The sequence below is a fragment of the Falco biarmicus genome, chromosome 20 (assembly GCF_023638135.1).
Source record: "Falco biarmicus isolate bFalBia1 chromosome 20, bFalBia1.pri, whole genome shotgun sequence".
NCBI lineage: Eukaryota > Metazoa > Chordata > Aves > Falconiformes > Falconidae > Falco > Falco biarmicus.
In genome coordinates, this window is record NC_079307.1 from 4,454,576 (window position 1) to 4,473,604 (window position 19,029).

General features: G+C 52.4%; 1 protein-coding gene across 3 annotated transcripts in view; it reads right to left on the reverse strand.

The window, feature by feature from the left end:
• The window catches only part of NECTIN1 (nectin cell adhesion molecule 1), a 106,844-nt gene that overhangs the window by 31,803 nt on the left and 56,012 nt on the right, over positions 1-19,029 (reverse strand). The window contains exon 6 of one of the 3 annotated variants that reach the window (XM_056322753.1): positions 9,159-11,429. The exons of the other annotated variants lie outside the window; for them this stretch is intronic. Coding sequence (XP_056178728.1) covers positions 10,888-11,429 — 542 coding nt within the window. The 3' untranslated portion in view covers positions 9,159-10,887. Of the gene's footprint in view, positions 1-9,158; positions 11,430-19,029 lie in introns of those variants that run through there. 3 annotated transcript variants of the gene reach the window in all.

A 19,029-nucleotide genomic window follows, 5' to 3' on the forward strand; every position in this document is an offset into this window, starting at 1 on the left:
CATTTCCCCTGGTGAGCACAGCCTGTGCAGCCAGGGCCATACAGCTGGACTCCTTCCCTCCAAGTGACAGGCAATCAGTTAAACCTGACAGGTGTGAAGTTGGCAATTTTCTTTTCAAAACTGTGAGATAAACAGGCTGGCAGGAGTTTGAGAGGAACAGAGAGATAAGGGAGAAATGGAAACATTCAGGTACCCTTTTACCATGGGGCTAGTGGTGTCTCACAGGCAGATGGACGGGGGAAAGAATTCACTTTGCAAAGCTCCAGATATACCAGGGACTCAGGTGCAAGGCTAGGAGCAAGCTTGACAACCAGGCACTAATGAAACAGAGAAAGCCCTTCCTCTTACAGCTCCTCAAAGGGTACTGCCTTTGATCTCTTAAGGTTTGATCCATACTCATCTCCTGGGATTCAGCCAGCACTGAACTGCTCCTCCTGATCTCACCGGCAAACCACAGGACGGTGTTTTCTGCAAAAAGAGCATTTAGTGCCTCTTTCCACGCAAGCCATTTTCTTCCCCAAATTCCATATAGTCCAGACAAAACCTCTGCGTGTTTCCTATGAGGATCTGGGTTTGGTTCAGCAGTTGTGAAATCTCTGGAGCAGGGAGCGTGCCTGACTCACCTGGCGCTGGGCTTAGATGAGGCCACAACATCTACCTCAACTGCTGCGGCTAAGGAAGCAACTCCAATGGCTGGTATCCATAAATTACTACCTTTCAATAACTAGTCCCTGGGGGGGCGGATATAACATTGTAAACCTACATTTTAATCATGTACACATTTATCTTGCTGTGCCCCTGCTTTGCTTGCACAACCATGCCCGACTTATTTCTGCTAGCTAGCATGTAAAATTTTAGGAGTGCAACGCATACCCGGTTTTTTTTACGGGCTGATCCTTGTTCTGCAAATACTATGTAAGAAAGAGCCTGCAAGTAAACACGTCTGGGAAGGCTGTGAAATGCCTTGTTTGGAGGAGGAGTGAACCAGCCCTCCTTGCCTTCTGCCAGGCACCGCTGAGGGCATTTGAGGCTCAACAGCACTTCTCCATGTCACAGGTCCCCCGGCTGGAATACATTTGCATAAAATAATTTCCTCTAACAAATATGTTCATACAAATCAAACTCAAGATTGCAAATACTCTGAAACCATGAAAAAAACTAATCAAACGTATTTGTTACTACAAGTAATTCACCCCGCACTGTTCTAAACTGGCAAGTTTCTCTCAGTTCAATTTATCCAGCACTGGCTCTAGGAGAATTAAATATGTCACCTTGAGTGCTCCAACTTGAACTCGAGCATAGATTGCCTCTTAACTCACAATGAATTTTGGATTGAAGCTCACATATTTCTGGACTGCTGCTCTATGACCTGACCTGTCTCCAGTGCCCCTCAAGCTCCCACCTCGTCACAGCTAGCCCGGTTTAACATCTCCTGGTTAAACATCTCCTGGTTACACTGCTTTTCCTCTGCCTCTTGGAGCCCTTTGGCTCTCGCACTTCCAGTTCTGACTCTGTCATGAATTCGGATCCCTGGGAGATCCACCTGGTTTTGAGCGTTGTGCCAGGCATTAACCCAGGTTGCTTGGTAACTCCCTGATTACACTGGACTGTATCTCACTCTCCCTACAAATCCTCCTTGGGTCACATGCATTTGTATGGGTGTAACTGCACCACAGTCGGAAAAGTTGGACTTGCACCAACTGGGAACCTGGCTCTGTATCTTCATCACGGACACTTCATCCCTGATCTCTGTGTACATCTCCCTCCCTGGAGATGTACTGGACACATGCTCAGCTGTGGGCATACAGCCTAAAAGCAAACACAAGCTTCTTGTTCATCTCCTCCTGCCCTGAGCCAGCGCCTCCCCTGACCCTGCTGGCACCTCTGCTGATTGCCAGGGCTCTGAAGTTGCTTCTGTGGCCAGCAGCGCTCGCCTGCAGAGATGTGGCTTTGAGAATAGATCCAAGCCACGCTGCCATTTTTCCATGGGCTACAGGCGTTCTGGCATTCCGGTCCCCAACGTGTTTCTGTTTTGTTCCAGAGAAACACAATACTTAGGGGCTGCATGGGAGTCTGTTCCCGCTGTGTTCAGCTCTCTGCAACCTGAGCTGCTGAGAAGAGGCCCCATGCAATGGGTTTTATCCATCAACGCTTAACTGTAAGACGTGGCCTGGGAAATCAGCACAGCATTTCCCAGGGGCTCATCCCAGTAGGACCATGGGCAGATAGCCCCTCCTATCCTTCTTTCCATCTTAGATCCCCCATCTCGGCTCTCTGGTGCTCTTCTTCTTCCTCCCCTTTCTCCCCACCCCCAAACTTGGCTGATGTGGCTGAGCCAGCGACTGGGGATCCAGTTCTGTAGGATGCTGCCCCTCTGCATTGCTGTCGTGGTCGCTCCTGGGGCTACTGTCCTGAACTGCAGCTGAAGCAAAGCTGCACTTCCAACAGCTGTCATTGCTAAGAGGACCTGGCAGAGAGGGGCAAATGAGAGGAGTAAAATACGTGGATATATAGATACAGCCCAGACAGTGGTCACAACTCTGCTGGCCACACAGAAGCCTGATAACAAGTGTTCCCGGCTTTTCCTCCCTTTTCATCTGAGGAAAGCCTCCCCCAAGGCTATCCCTAACCTCTTCCAAAGCGAGATGCTCAGCACACACCTTTTTCAGCAGAATGACTGAGAACTGGCTCCGCTAGTGGCATGGGGTTTGGATGGAGCCTGTGCCAAGCAGCACACAATGCATTGATCATCGAGCCTGTTATCAAAGAGCCTCCTGCTGCTCTGGCACATGCTACAGGCCTGCTTCGCTGCCGACGGAATAAACAGTCTGCACCAAACCACTCCTTTCCAGCCTAATTCTGAACACTTCCCTCTCCATCCAGCTCAACTCTTCAAAATAGAGACCAGTTCAAGTGCAGATCTGGATCAGGATCCCTCTCACTCTGGGGAGTACTGTGTTTTGGTTCAGATCTCCAGCAGATCACCCACAGGCTGAAGCTGGGTGCAAAAACCCTTTTCCAGGGAGTATTCCACCCTCTAGGCCAGGGGCATAGCAAAGTGCCAGTTGATAACCGTGCAAGGACGAGCACGCACGTTTCCTCTGATTTCTTGCTTGCTTTGCCTCTCCCTCCCTTGAAAAAGTCTGGGTGTTGCAGAGCTGTCCGGCTCGCTCTTTGGGAACAAGGCTTTCTTTGTAGCGTGTATTTACAGTCAGGAAGCAGGAGGAAAGGGGAAAGGCAAACTGTTCTTCCCAGTGCAGGGATCAGTAATGGAGATACAGGGATGCGGTTTGACTGATCCCACCTCCCAATGGAGCCTTAGCATCCCTACAGCATTTAGATGTTTTTGACGCACAATCGTCATGGTAGTCCAGTATTGCACTATAGGAACATCCTGCTGTGTCAAATCAAAGATTGGCCTAGACCAGTATCCTGGCCCTGACATCAGCTCACATGCCTAGAGAAAATGTAAGAAGAGAACAAGCGTGTACTGACATTTTTCCAATAGCCTGTCCCATCTGCTATAGCAAACAGCAACTTAGTGACTTCCTAAGCTAGAGACAGTGTAGTAACTTTTAATAGTTTTTGATGAATTTTTCTTCCCTAGGTTTCTCTAGCCACTTTTCTAGCTCAGGTTAGCTTTTGGCATGAGCAGCGTCCTTTGACAAGGCATTTCTCTGCTTACATCGATAAGGGGAAACACTCCCACCTCCTCTTGTCTATCTTAAATCTGCTGTCCAGGAATTTCACGCAATACCACCTATGTCAATGGCAAAACCAGTCATTCCCTGCCTACCTTCTCCAGGCTGCTTGCTGTTTTGGAGATCTCTTAACCCTTAGCCTTCAGCCTTCACCTGCAAGCAAGTCCCGTTACAAAATACAGCATATCATGGGAACAGACCGAGCTTGTTGGAAAGCAGATGCCGTTCTGTGGCACAGAAAGCAGTTCTGCTGCTGTGACTCTCCTTACAGCTACCAGTCACAGGTTGCGGAACGACGCAGTCATAGATGCACACACAAAAAAGAAGAATGCCTCTTTTTTTTAAAATTCTTTATTTATAAAAAAGTACATTTTTTTCCACAGCTGAGCCACTATTGGTTTTTATACAAGTAAAAGGAAGGGTGATGCAACACCCCGCCCACACAAATTATAACCATGAAAATGCCCCCCCCCCCGGACCCCAAACAAACAAATTACAAAGGATGGAAAACAAAAAACAAACAAAAATCATAAAAGTCCATTACATTATTATTATTTTTATTTTTTATTTTTTACAAAAGCACTTACAACACAGATTACAAAAAAAAAAAAGGTGGGGTTGGGGTTGTTTGTCTGTCTGTAGTCTTTATTCCACAATGATAATTACAGCAAGAGAAAGAAGAAAAAGCGAGATAAAATCACTGGAGTTAAGGAATCATGTTAAAAAAAAAGAAAGGCAAAAGAAAAGAAAAACCAGATCCTCAGCGAGAGTACCTCCACCAATAATAGTTCATGCTAGTGGAGGATCTGACTCCATATGCTTGTTACATTCACCCCCAGGTAAATTACATATGGAAAGTCACACTGGTCCGAAGTACAAACTCATCCCCCTCTCTAAGGCTTGGGTTTCCTTCCCTTGCTGGTGGACTGAATTCTCCCCTTTGCCCCGTGGCAGAAGGCAGCACCCCCTGCTCCGGCACCCCAGCCCTGGCCGTGTTGTGCCCCGGCCCTTCCGCCAGGTCCAGCCCTTGGTCCTCCCCACCCCGTGCTGCAGCCCCTGGGCAGGGGCCGGGAGGTTTAGGAGTGATGGTGAGGCAGTGGTTGGACCCTAGACCTTCCTTCGCACCCTCCCCTGCCCCAAGGCTTTCCCTGCCTCTCCCAAGGAGTAGCTCAAATTGACAGCAAATTGCATTAAATACGAAGGGGAGGGAAAGAGGGGGGTGAAACTGCAGGCTGGGGGAGGGTAAAGTGCTATCGTAAGCCCCGCAGAATAAAGAACATGCATCAGTGCACATGATGCTGGCAGCATCTCCTCTCCCCAGCGGGGCTCACCGCCCAGCAGAGCAAACAGACCCAAGTGAAGGTGGCCGCCTTGCAGTGAATTTGAAGCTGCTGGCAAAAGGCGACAACCTGCCCCACTGCTTCTCCTCCTAGGACAAGATGGGCCTGGGATGCCAACCCCATTTCCACAGTAAGAAACCTCCGAGCGCCGTGCAGTCCGCAGGCGTGCCACTCGTGCCCACCACTCGTGCCCACCTCCCGCACTCAGCCGGGCAGGGGGTGGTTCCCCTCCGCTCTTTGAGCATCACCACCAGTGCTGAAACGCCGAGAAGCTGTGTGTGCGCTTGTATATAGAAAAGAAATACAGCAAAGGAGAGCAGCAGCCCCCATTCTAATTGCATTCCCTTCTCTAATTGCTTGGAGATCAATCTTTTGCATCCCTCTCTCTCTAACCCTCAGTGATTTCTGCTGAACAGTTGTTGTGTTTCTTTTTTGACTCAACATCAGGAAAATGGCTCCCTTTGTCCCCTATGTCTTTGCAATCAATTTGGTGCTACCATTCCAGTTTGTTTGATTTTTTTACTAAGAAATCTTCAAGTTTTTTGGGGGTTTTTTGTTTTATTTTTTTCTCCCTTGGCTGAACAAAAATGATTTAACAACAGGGGAAAAAAAATCTCATAATGAAATAAGGGAAAATAACATCACTAGGGTGAATTGCAATGAATAATCCTAGAGATAAGCCCCAGCAGGAAAACAGCTGGGGTGTCTTTGTACATAAACTACAGGCTTGTTTTGGGTTGTGACACAGATGTGTCTGCTTCAATAGGGCTCCCCGAGTACACACAGGGAAGGAGCTGGGGGCTCAGCTCAGCACAAATTCACCTGCATTTTCTTCGCTGAGGTGGTGGGGAGACCCTGAGTGACGTACCACAGGGCTCAGACTGACCTCCCTCTCATCTGCCTGTTCAGCTTTCCCATCTGCCCATCTTAATCTTGAGGTACCACAAGTTTTGCCTCAAGTTGCCATCCAAGATCAGGGCTTGGGAAGGGAAAAGCTCCACACTGTTATGTCTCTTCACTGGCAAGAACCCAGCAAAGGGATCTGGACAATGATCCCTTGCAGTGAAGGTACAGCAACTGGCCATGCCTCCGAGGCCAACACCCAGTCCCCAAGCAGTGTGACGGTGCTTCCCAGGCAGAAAGCCAGCTCAGGTGTAACTAATGTGACACACCAGTTCAGGTCCAGCGTAAAACCGAGCTCTTCCTGGAGAGCAGCAGGTCCCTAGCACCTAGGCAGAGAGGCAGCCAACGCTGTGCCCACGGCAGTGCTGGGAACTGAGAGAGGATGGGGATGTACACTACCCTGGCTGGAGAGGTAGCCTGGGGTCCCCACCCCATCCTCCACCGCTGGCTGTGAAGCAGGGATGCCACAACGAACACCTTCCATCTCCCAACTGGAAGCTTCCCCTTGCTCTTTGCTGGGTCCCACAGGGATGTTTTATACCGTCTTAGCACCTCTGCCTCACTTGAGGCAGCCGGAGGGTCCCTCGGGGAGGTGACCCAGCTGGCCCAGCCTGCGAGCTCACATGAAAAGTGCGTCACCATTTAAAATCAACAGCTTGACTCCAGCCTGCCAGAATCTGGCCCGCTGTGAGGAACAGGCACAAAGGGACAACCACCACCATCCCCCAAGGAAAGAACAGGTTTCCCCTCTGCATCCTCCCCGCAGCCCTGGCACCAGGAGGCCCCTGGGGCCACCAGGCAGATTGCCCCTGCAGGTCTCCAGCACCCTCACCCTGCTGCAGAACCTCCCAGGAAGCAGGATGCACATGGTCTTCAATTTGGCATCTCCCCTGAGCTCACCCTCACATTTGGGTAGAGACAGGTACCACTTTCTTCCTGATGCTGGTGGAAAAGCTGATCTAATTCCCTCCAAGGGCCCCCGCAGAGCAATTTAACCCAGAGAAGGGAGTGATGCTATTACTGGATCAAAATGGCTCTCAGATGAAACATCAGTCTTTTTTTTTTCCCCCACACTTCTTTTTTCTTCTACCTTGCTATGGATTAATGGCTAATCACTTGGCTAATTACCAGCCCAAGAGTCTCTTGGCCAATTAGCTGACTTTGCAAGGGACAGCAAGATGCAAATCACTGCACAGAGGTGGCATTACTCCATGGCTGTGGGGATAATTGCACCAATGGACTAATGCTGAGGGGCCCACAGATGAGCAGAATGCACTGCTGAACCTTGAACTTGCAGGATACCTTGCTGCTGTGCCAGGCAATACTGTCTGAGGATCTTCCACTCCAGTCTTTCCCAGGTTCTGGATGGAAAATAATCATTTGAGCCCTCTTCTGAACCACTCCGATAAGCTAAGTGGCTGAGCTCTTTCCTAGACCTGTGCTGGTGCAGTACTGGGGAGCAAAACGTGATGCAGCAGAAAGAGAACTGTATATAGGCTCTAGCTTGGAAATGCCGTATCGCTCCGCTGTCTCCTTTTCTTCCTCTGAGTCCCACTGTTTTTCTGAGCCCCCATTCCGCTAACTACATGGACAGTGTGTGAATGGGCAACGAATAAGCCAAGGAGGCTACATCTCAAAAAATGACACCTCGAAGTGCAAGGCTAATAACTACCAAAGCATATTTCTTAGGGCACCTTGTTCGTATTTCCTGCAAGCCACATCTTAACTCGGGAACTGAGTCATACTGTCCCTTCGCTCCCAGGCCCTTCTGCTCCATTTGCAAGGCTTTGTATCTTTGGTGTTTAGGACACAGCTTCACTGTGGGCTAAGGCCCCACTGTGCTGCGGAGTCAGTGCAGTGTGAATTCACTATATCAGATCAGTGGCCCCTGCCTGTGACTAATGCAGAATGTGAAAGAATTGCTGCTGGACCCTGCAGATTTTATAAAAGGTTGTTTTATTCCAAATACATCTCCTTGCTGTTTTTATCTGTGCTGGGGGAAATTTGCAGAAGAGGGTCTGTGCCACCAAATTCCACTCTCTGCTTGGTCATGAACCACCCAGAGTCTGGTGTTGGAGGCGTTGTTACAACCCTTTTTAGAGCCTAGTTGTGAAATTTAGATCTAAAGGATTATTCACTTGAGAGATGGACTTTGTTGAAAATTATCTTTGAACCACAAACTGTGCCGGCTCTGAGCACACCCCATGTTACATTAAAGTAAGCTGTGGCTAAGGTTCAGTGCTCAGCAATGCTGCTCTGTCCTGATCCAGATTACCGGGTTCACACTTGGGGGAGTTAAAGCCCTGTGTATGCTGTTATCCCAAGGCACCAGAGGGAAGTTAACCCAGCATTGCCAAGCCCACCACTAAACCACATCCCTAAGAACCCCATCTACACGTCTTTGAAATACCACCAGGGGTGGTGACTCCACCACCTCCCTGGGCAGCCTGTTCCAGAGCTTGATGACCCTTCTGCTGAAGAAATTCCTTCCAATATCCAATCGAAACCTCCCCTGGCACAACCTGAGGCCGTTTCCTCTTGTGCCATTGCTTCGAAACCTCCCCTGGCACAACCTGAGGCCGTTTCCTCTTGTGCCATTGCTTGCTATTTGGAAGAAGAGACCCACCTCGCTAGAATAATCAGCCCCTACTAGTAATCAAGATACAGAGAGATGCTAGAGATTTCATTTCCTTTACTGGGAGGATGCTTGGCAGCAGGGTGCTCTGTTGGCACTGGACAGACATGTGAAGGTTTAGCCGTGTTTTTTAAGGTTTGGCCGAAGAGATCGCAAGGGAACCTCTGTGCCCTGCTTCCAGCGGACATAGAGCAGCCTTCCTGTGTCATTTGGCTGTTCCGCCAGAAGCCAGGAAGCCTGGAGGGCTGGCAGGAACAGCAGAAAGATTAGAGTGTAACAATTGGATTTCCCACTCCCCTACACCACTAACGCAATAAGAGCAAGCTACAGACTGTGGATGGCTCAGGCTGAGCTTCACGTTGTCTGGACCAAGCACCACACACTAAAGGAAAGCATTGGAGGCTGCCTGGATCAGAGATCTGACCTTGACTCATCTGCGTGGGTCTAACTCTCCACCCTCCCTTTTGTAGCAGGATAACTGCTGGATGCTATGGAACAAAACCCAGCGGGTAAGGCAGGAGGAGAATTAGTCCTGCTATTTTTAGATGTGCATGATAACACAGCTCAGAAAACTGGGGGTTTCTTTTCAAACAAAAGATTTATTTATACATCAAATTAAAAAAAAAAATTAATCAACCCACAAAAAGAAAAATAAGCCCCAACCCAGTGAATCTTAATTTGGATATGGTCAGTGTGAGACAGAGGGCCCTGAAGTCTGGAATCCCATTTATTCACAGAGCAGAGATAGCAGCAATCCAAGCCTCCCCATCACAATGCAGTGGCTCAGGGGGAGGAGGACGAGATCAATACCCCAGGCTCACTCACTCCTGTGCAGTCTACCAAGCCTTTGCTTAGAAGTGGGATGTGAAACTGAAGAAGTGGCAATCAATGCAGACTAAGCAATATATCAAAGGGCTGAGGCTGTTGCTAGGAGAGTTAGAGAAAAGCACCCCCGTGCTCTGACCCCAAAGAAAAAAAAAAAAAAAAAAAGAAGTGTAAACACATGACAATTAAGTCTTAGTGGTATAATAAAACTTAGGGGCCTGATCCTGTACTGAAGCCCTCAAAGACACTGAATGGTACCCTGGGAGATCTGCCCTGCCAGAGTCTGCAGACCAGAGCTGAAGGCAGTGAGTCTGTGGGAGAAGCAAAGTGGTATCGGTTGGTCCCCTCCCCTGGCAATGGCAGCACGGTGCGAGCATGACACGCCATGCACGACTGTTGTGCCAGAGTTAACTGCTCTGTGGCTGGTACTAGCAACAACAGCAACAAGAACAAAAAGAGCCAGCATTTCTCTGAGCCATCACAGGGGAAAAAATGTCAGCAATAAATACTCCTTTTCTTTCTTTTAAAAGAACACTCAAACAAAGACAGAAAATGAAAAGCCAGGAAATAATGAATTGTAGGAGAAAAATGGCAGCTCTGTTTCCCTGCCCTGCTATCAGCCCATGCACCTGGGGTTTGTTCTAGGGCTTTTTCTCCCCCCTTTCTCCTCATTTTCCTTCTATTGAGTCATTAAAAACTGGGAGTGGATCTCCCCAGGCATGCAGTGGGCAATGGGAACGCTACCCAGACCCCACTGGAAAAAAAGTGATCAGGAAAAAAAAATAAATCAGTTCACCTGATAACGGCACCTATGTTTCCATTGCCATAAGCTTTCCTGGCCTCTGCCCCATAGACATCCCACTTGACTCCCTCCCAAGGTCAAAAAAATACAAAGAAGACAACATACAAACAAATTCCAGTGTTTCAGGGGAGAAGTGTGGGAGGAGGAACCTCGGGGAGGGAAGTGGGGCTGAAGGGCACTCTGAGACATGAAGACACAAACAGAGTGTAATATACAGGCTGGGCAACAGTCGTTAAAGCAAATAGTAACACCTAAGCCACCGACCAATACAAACACCACAGAAGGGGACGAAAGTCGTCAAGAGAAATTAAAAAGCAAAACCAAAACCGAGAAAATAATTACCCAACCTCCCACCTCCCATACGCCCCAAAAATGATCTGTAAGCAAAGCTGCCCTCCCGCCCTGCTCGCCCCAGCCCGCCCGTCCTGCCAGTGCTAGAAGTGTCCAAAGTCTCTGCTGAGCGCCTGGGGCTGGCCGGGGGCGTGCGTGCGTGTGCGGGGGGTGGGCGTGCGTGCAGTGTGTGTGCAAGCGGCCGCGGCACGCTCGGCTCCACTCAGCTCCGCTTGGCAGGGATGCAGGGGGAGTGGGAGGGCATCACTCGTGTGTGTGTGTCTGTGTGTGTGTGTGTGTGTGTCTGTGTCTGTGTCTCTGTGTGTGTGTGTGTAGCAATGGGGTGCCGAGCTACACGTACCACTCCTTTTTGGAAATAAAAGATCCATCATTTTGTGAGACCATGTTCTCCGCTATGTCGAGCTGCTCGGGGTCGTACTGGAAGCCGAGTGTCCTTTCGTCGTAAGGTTCAGGGTGCGCCTCCCCCTCGTCTACCGTGAAGTAAGGCCGCTTAGCATCCTCCTCATATTTGTTGGGGCCACCCAGCTTGCGCTCGCCTCCTGCATCCTCATCCTCGTCTTCATAGGTGCTGCCGCCCAGCGGGCCTGGCTTTTTCTCGTCGTCTGAGTCGTCAGGGTACTGGAGGTTTTGGGCCATGGGGGGGTGATGCTGCGGGATGCCGGCCTTGCTGTAGCCATTGCCGTACACGTGCTTCTTTGTGCTGTAGTCACCCTTGAAGGTGTGACGCCGGCGCCGGAGTACCACAAAGAGCACCACGGCCACCACCAGGACCAGCGAGACTCCTCCCACTATGCCCCCAATCACCGGTGTGGGGATGTTCGGCTGCACCATGGATTTGCGATCATCGATTGGAGACGGGGTGTAGGGAAATTCTGGGTAGGAAAAGACAGATGGAAGGGGGAACAGTGTCAAACCATGCGGAAACGCGCCCTCCCTCCATGCTTTCATTGCCATTTTTGGGGGGTGAGGGGGTGGGAAGATGAGGGTAAGGAACAGGGAAGGGAAAAACTAGGGAAAGGGGAAAAGGGTGCATCCTCACCAGGGGTCAGCGCACAGGAGCTCTGCCTTAGCAAGGGGAACGCAGCGTGCCGTGCCAAGCTCGCCAAGCCTCATGCAGGAGCCCAGCAGGCTGGAAGCAGTGTTTCCCTCCCCACCCAACCTGGTTTCTCCAGACGTGCTCAGATCCCACAAGCCCAGTGCCTTGAGTCCAGACGCTTTCCGTTTTACTGGGTGACACTTCAGGTCCAGTCTACCCAGAGTCTCCTGCTGGGGAGCATGACCCAAACCCCAGCCAATGGTAGGCACCAAGCTGACACACCTGCTCCCGTAGATGCCACGCTAGGCCCACCAGCTTTGCATCCCCCTCCTCGGCATCCCAGCCTGGCCTGACCCCAACCAGTCTAGGTCAGGCCAGAAGGCAGCAGCACCTTGTGATCTCCCCTCCCACCCACCCCACAAGTGATCTGCGGCTGTACGGTGCTGCTCAGCGTCATGGCTGGCTCCCGAACCCACTTGCTGTCCTGGCTGTGCTCTGTACCACAGCAACACAGACCTCCCCACTGTTTCTTTCTCTTTTGCTGTTACTGGGGCCAGCATAGCACCGCTACTCATGCTAACCTTGTTCCTACAGTTACCCTGACCTATTTAAAAAAAAAAAAATACCTCAAAAGAGAAAGAGAAAAGAGATGAGAAAGATTTCTTTTGTGCAATTGAACACTTACACTTCGGCACAGATAAAGTTCGATCCAGGACTTAAATCAACCTTCCTAACACTCCCTTGACACAGTTACAGCCCCTGGCCAAACTCAGCTTTCACACGCTGCCTGTTGAGCATCCACGTCCATGAGGCATTAAGCACCACGTGGCTGCCTCAGTCCTTCACCTGCCTCTGAATTCTGATAGCAGGCACCTGGTTAATGCCCTCTGGCAGCCTTGCCCTTCCTTGCACACCATGCCCAGACCCCTCACACCCCATGCTCTGACCCCTCACACCACTTTTTCCACCCCCAAGACCTGTCTGCCAGCCCTGCTCTAAGCTGCAAGCCTTTACTGCTGCTCTGGAGTCTTCTGGCCCTCACTTTTTACCCTGGCAGACAAGGAGAAGTGCAGACCGAATAGTAATTTCAGCACGCCCTCCCAGAAGAGCCAGGACGGGGCACTGGGGAAGGAGGGGCTCAAAGGCAGCAAATTCGAAAGGGATATGAGGCAGATTCTGCTTCCTGCTCCCTCTTCATGTGCCTGTGGGACTGCCTGCTGCTGGCAGCCACCTTTCTGCATCAGGGCAAGAAGTCCTGAACAAGCAAGAGCTGGGCAGGGAGTGGGTTTCCCTGAAGCACTGCTCAGCCCATCAGCTGAGGGAGGGGAGAAAAGAGCTTCCCCCGGGTAGAGGCGGTTCCTGAAACAGCTGCAGATTTTGGACAAGGATACTGAATTCAAGCAATTGCTGGCCTGATCCTGATCCTTGCAGCATAAACGTTTCGCTTGTGTTTGAGAGCTGTTTCATTCCCACCTTTTCTGAGACATCATCCCAATAACAGCATCTTGGTTTCTGCAGTGCTGACTTGCCTTGAGCAAAGCCTCACGAGCCTGAAACCACACACAGAACAGCACACCGGGCAGACCAGGCTGGGGGACTGACAGATGGAGGGGGTCCCTGCTGCAGCCAGAATGAGGAGCAAGACACTGTGCAGGCAGCATCTCTTTCCAAAGACAGCCTTCAAGGCAGGAGCAAGGGCATGTATTTCAGTACAGGGAGCTAGGGTTGGGTTCTGGAAAGCCAAAACCACATGTTGCATTAACAGAAGGCTTGTCACAGCCAGCTGGTTAATGCAAAACCTCTCTGCAGACACAGCAAGAAATGTCACGTCCATCCCATGGTAGTCCTGGTTGCTGAGGGCTCAGCTTGAACCACACAAGCATCCACACAGCCCTTTCCCCCCCTGCCCATGCCACCTCCCCAGGCCTGTCCCTTGCCACCACAGCCTCTGCAACCCTGGCGCCCAGTTCCCCAAACTGGGCACAAAGCAGGGGTCCACCTGGAGCTTAAAGTGAGTGTTGGGAAAGGTCCGCAAGCTGCCTCAGACCCCAGGGGCTAGATGTTTTAGCTTCCCCAGCCCCACAGCCTTGATCTGAAGCCTCTTCCGACCTCACTTTTCCCCACAGCGCACAGGGTCCCAGAGCCACCCTGCGAAGGTGGCGCAGCGTCCCAAGGGCCACCCCGGTCCCCGCTGCCTCCCCCTCTGGGACAGGCACAGCCCAGACGGGAGAAGCCCGTGCACAATTTCTGAAGGAGCTTGGCCCACTCTTCTCTTAAAAGCTTCCCTAACAGCCCAAGTTGGACGCATGAAGCCAAAGGGGGAATGTTTTCCTGCCTTCTCCATACAGATTTCTGGGCCCAGCACTCGCCCACACGCCAGCCCCGCCGCTGGCGGCCACGGCAGCGACACGGCGCTGCGTTGGATTTCACACGTTGTGCAGGGAACAAACTATTTTCTGCTCGGATCCCATCCCCGTCCTCCTCGCAGCGGCCCAGTAACCGTGCCAGAGAAAACAAAACCCAACTGTGGGAAGAGAGGGAGAAGAAAGATGGGAAGAGTGTGAGCCCAAAGCAGCCCCTTGCTACCCGCACGGCTTCCTCCCCCCGCCTCGGCCGCCCCCCGGCGCTCCCCCGCAGCTGGGAGAGCCCAGTGGCCCCAGGGGGCGGCAGGGGGGAGCCCGGCCCGGGGGGCGGCGGGCGGCCCGGGGGGCGGCGGGCAGGCAGGGGGCCTGAGGCAGGCAGGGGGCCTGAGGCAGGCAGGGGGCCTGAGGCAGGCAGGCCGCGGGCAGGCCGGCCTGAGGCGGCCGGGCGGGAGCGGGCCGGGCCGGGCCAGGCCCAGACCTGACACCGCCGCTGGATGGCGGCACAGACCGCGCCGCTGGCTCAGGAGCGGCCCGGCCCGGGGAGGGAGCCGTGTCCCCGGCCTGCGCCCCGGCCCGGCTCCCCCGGCACCCCGCGGCCTCCATCACGGCCCCCCCCGCCGCGCACGGTGCCCCGGTGCCAGCCCCACGGAGGGCATCCACCCCGCTACCCACCGAGCGCCGTGCCGGGGGTGCCAAGGAGGGGACTGCAGCCTGGGGAGCCAGGGGGAACTGTGGGAAAAGGATCCCCTTTTTGTGTTCAAGGGGTGCGTGAAATTTCTGGAAAGTGGTGCGAGGCCTGAGCGTGCTGGGGGCCCCATGTGAAAAATCCATTAGGAAGAGTCTGGAGAGAATTAAAGCTGCTGTGAAAAGCGGACTGGAGAAACAGGAGACAGCAGAGAGGAGGGAGGGGGAACAAGCTAAGCTTTAATGCCAGCATAAAAAGCCTCCCCCCCCTGCTACCCCCCCCCAGCCCTCATAAAAAGAGGGAGCGCTGTATGAATAGGAATTAAAGCAGCAACACTATCTGCCCGCTGCCCGGCGCTGCCAGCTGTTGCATTCAGCCCCGCTTTCCTGTCCCGGTGCCAGGAGCCGGGCGCTGGGGCGGCAGCTGGGAGCGCAGGCAGGCGGGGGGTCACCCTGGGCTGCGCTCTGGCACCCGGCCCAGCACACAGGGTCGCTTTGATCCCCGCTCCCTGCGAGGCAGAACGCTCCGAGCATCCCCCTGTCCCAGCTCCTGCCTCTCCCCGCAGCACCCAGGAGCGCAGGAGGCAAAGCAGGCCTTCCCCGCCGCACGAGTGGCTTCAAAACCACACGTTTTAAACATCACATCTTTCTTTTAATGCCTGGTTCCCAACAAAAATGAGACGTATGCAAATCATCACGCCTGTCCATCAATTCCTTATCTAATGCTTTTTGAACCTGCTGGCCAATTTCAGTGCTGACAGAAGAAGAGCGAGCCAAAATTATCCCCATCCTAAAGGTCTTGGAGAGAACTGGAGTGGGATCCCTGGCAGAGGTGGGAGCTAAGCCTCATTAGACATCAGAGAACCCACAGGGACAAGAGGCTGCTCCCAAGGGCAGGAAGGGCCCAGATCAGAAAAAGGATATTTTTAGTCACCAAGTAATTCTTCTATGATATGCAGATCCACAGGAAACCAGCTTTCAAAAGCCCTTCTGCTCATCGCACTGCTTAGACATTTTAAAAGATACTACTTCCCATGGACACATTTTTTCTTGAAGTCACATCTCCAACCTTTTCCCTTCAATCATAAGGGCCAAGGAAACAGCCAGCACCAGCTGAGATTCTCACTGTAGCCATGGGCATTGAGGAAAATGTCAAACCCCATGAGAAATTACCTTCTGGATATGTGTCAGCCCAAGGGACTGACACTCAACCTCCTCCAGAGGAAGACCCTGGCTTTCCTTCTGCCTTGCAAAACCAAGCACCCACAATGGGAAGCAGGGGGCCCTTTGGCTGGCTCCAGCCAGGGCGAGCAGCAGCTCCGGGGAGGAGGAGGAACAACCTTCATTCCAACGGGTTCATGGAGCTTCCCAGTTCCCAGATGGCCTCAGCAAATACAGTGGTGATCATGTGGGTTTTTAAGAGACAGATTGCTGACGGCAAACTTTCCCTGCCAGTACAGTCCATGCCAAATTATCCCAGGACTTTGACCTGCTGTGTTACAGACGTGGACATGAGTGAAGATAAGGAGATGCCTCTTGGACCTGCCTCAGCCCAGACAGCGCTGCAACTTGAGAAGCCCACAGCACCTAACTGCTGTCCTTTTTCCTTCACAACAGCCGTTGCACCGACCAATGCATGCCCATCTCCAGCTTCAAGCTATCCTGCCTTCCCTCTCCCTACCAGGGATTTCTGCTATCCTTGTGCAGACTGGGGTGGAGGTGGGGGGAGAAGAGGCGGTGGGGGTGGAAAAACCACTGGCAATTAATCCAGAAGTTTAGCAGCTGCCACTGGCATTTCAGAGTGTGACGGCTTTTAGGCCAGATGCCAAACGTGTCTTAGGTTTTAATCTCTCTGTCAGGTCACCTATCGCTTGTCAATCAAGCGCTGCTCCCACAGGGGCCGTTGGCACAGATGCCATCAGACAGGATGCAGCAGACGCTCCTGCCTGCCATCCGGAAGATTAGCATCAGAGAGACCCCCGAGGCTTGCTCCTCCCTAGCCCCCAGCCCTGTGCCTCCCCACCCAAAGCAGCCACAAGCACTTGCTGTCGCCCCTGGCCAGTGGCTGGGCTATGGGTGCACCTGCTCTGGGCTCGGGATTTAACGCTTCCCAGAAAGGGCTTTCTCTTAGCAAAATAGCCTTAGTAAAAGCCTGCTGCCGCATGGCACAGGGCTCCAGTGAGCCCCACGGGCTGTTTGCAGTGACCTTGCTGGGATGAGATCACTGGCGGTGTGGAAGTAACTCCCTGCTTCAAGCCAAGCAAATGGGGGTGGGCCGTCAGCCCCTGCCAGCCGTTCCTCCTGCCCCACAGCCTGTCTCGCATCCAAGGCCAGGGCTGCCCGCCTTGGGCAGGGACCTGCACAGAGCCTCACACCCTCACAGCCCCTCCCCGGGGCACCCACAGATCGCCTCCTATCTCCTGGAAACCCGGGGGGTGCAGAGCTGGGGCTACACCAAGCAAGCAACTGGGGGAGCCCACAGTATCCCGGCAGAAGACCCCTTCCTGGCCTCAGGAAACAGGTGGGAGCAGTGCAGCAGGGAGGCTGATAGCAGTCACTGCCTCAGCACAGGCTCTGCTCTCCCTGCTCCCCCACCTCCAGCACCGTGATTGTCCTTCGGTTTTGATCTTTGCCTGGTGCTTGAAGGCCCAGAGGGAGAAAAGATGTTTTAACAATATCTTTCTCCTTGTGCTTCCTCTGGCAGAAGCCAGAACACAAATGCATGAATGTCCCCCCTGCATACGCACACAAATGTGTATGTACACACACACATAAGGGCTGGGGTATGTATACGCATTGCTACACACAAGCCCATACAGCCAAGCACATGTTCATAAATACATGCATATTCACTCACGCCAGTGCGCTGATGCACTCGTGTCCTGCATGCACATGTGACTGTGCAGCAGGGCATCCCCTTGCAAGCATGCAGGTTTGAGAGGCCCATTTGCATGCCAGGATGCACATCAGGGTCACACGTATGTGTGTATATGTACATGACCAGCTGTCTGTGTTAGGACCACTGCAGCCGTGTGCAGGCACACAGGGACACACACATGCAGTCTATAACCACAGCCTTTTATTATGTCACCCAACCACCTGTAATAAATAGTTACATGTCACACTACATGGCTTGGCTGAGACTGACAAAGGTCCTGCAAGGCAGGAGACGCTATTATAGGAACAGATTGCTGGAATAAAATATTAAATTTCCACTTATCAATCTCTTTAATGCGCTGTAACTCTAATAGAAGCATTCAGCCTTCTCCCTTTGAACGAATCACTCTCCCATGAGTGGGCTGAACTAGCCCCGCACTCCTCCTCTCTGGGCCCGGGGCTGGGAGGAAGGATGCTGGGTGGCAGAAAGGGGGAGGTCTGTACCCAGGGAGGCAGGAGGGGGAAAAGCCGCTGCAGGGTTTTCTCTGCATCAGCCTTTTGGTTTTTTTTTCTCCCAAGGCTGGCTGCTCACTAGATTGAACTCCATTTATTGCACAGAGCTCTTGAAAGAGGTTTTGTGGTCCACTGACAATCCCTAAATTGCCTGCAAGACCCAAACAAATGTACCTGTAATAGCTGAGCAAGGATGGCGGAGCCCTCCCCAGCACTGGCCTAATCGGTCCTTAGGGAGAGCTGGATAAACATATTCAGATCCATGAATTATTGAAACGTTTTTTTATGTGGTGGAGCCTGGCCTAATGGGTTGGCTGCTAATCCCTCCTAGCAGGGCAGCTGCGGGTGTGCCCTTCCTTTCCTCATTTAACCTCAACCCCACAATTCGGACCTTTGAGAATAAATTGAGATTACAGGCAGGCAGACATCATCCCAAAGTCATTCCCCAGAAATCCTGCCAGTCCTCGCTTCCCTTCCCAGCACTGTGCTGATCGAGCATGAGAACGATGCTCTACCAGTCCCCTGAGAAACCACCAGGAAGGGAGACACTTACCAAAGGCCAGAGGGGAACCCACAGACCCTCATCCCTAGAGGAGCATGTGCCGGTGCGAGCGAGTCGGTGCAGCCCACCCAGGCTGCGATGCTAGTGTGGCGCTGAGACAGACCGAACGCTAGCAAGTGGCAGCAGGAAATACGAAGAGAGGGCTGTACGTGGTGTTTGGGAACATGTGTCCTGACACCGCAAGAGATACAGGGCGGTTGGATAGACAGAACGAAAGCAAGAGAAGGATATACAGGCTATGCAGAAATGGGAAATGAGACATGGTGAAGACAGCCTGTTCCTCTCTAAGTCTCCTGCAATACCCATCCCACCTCCTCTGCAACTGGGGACTGAGCTCAGAGGCTTCTTCTCTCCGATCGCTGTTTCAAACGTGACCCAAGGTGCTAGTTACTGCACGGGATGGTTTTCTATTGCCGATGGCAAGCAAGTCTGCTCCG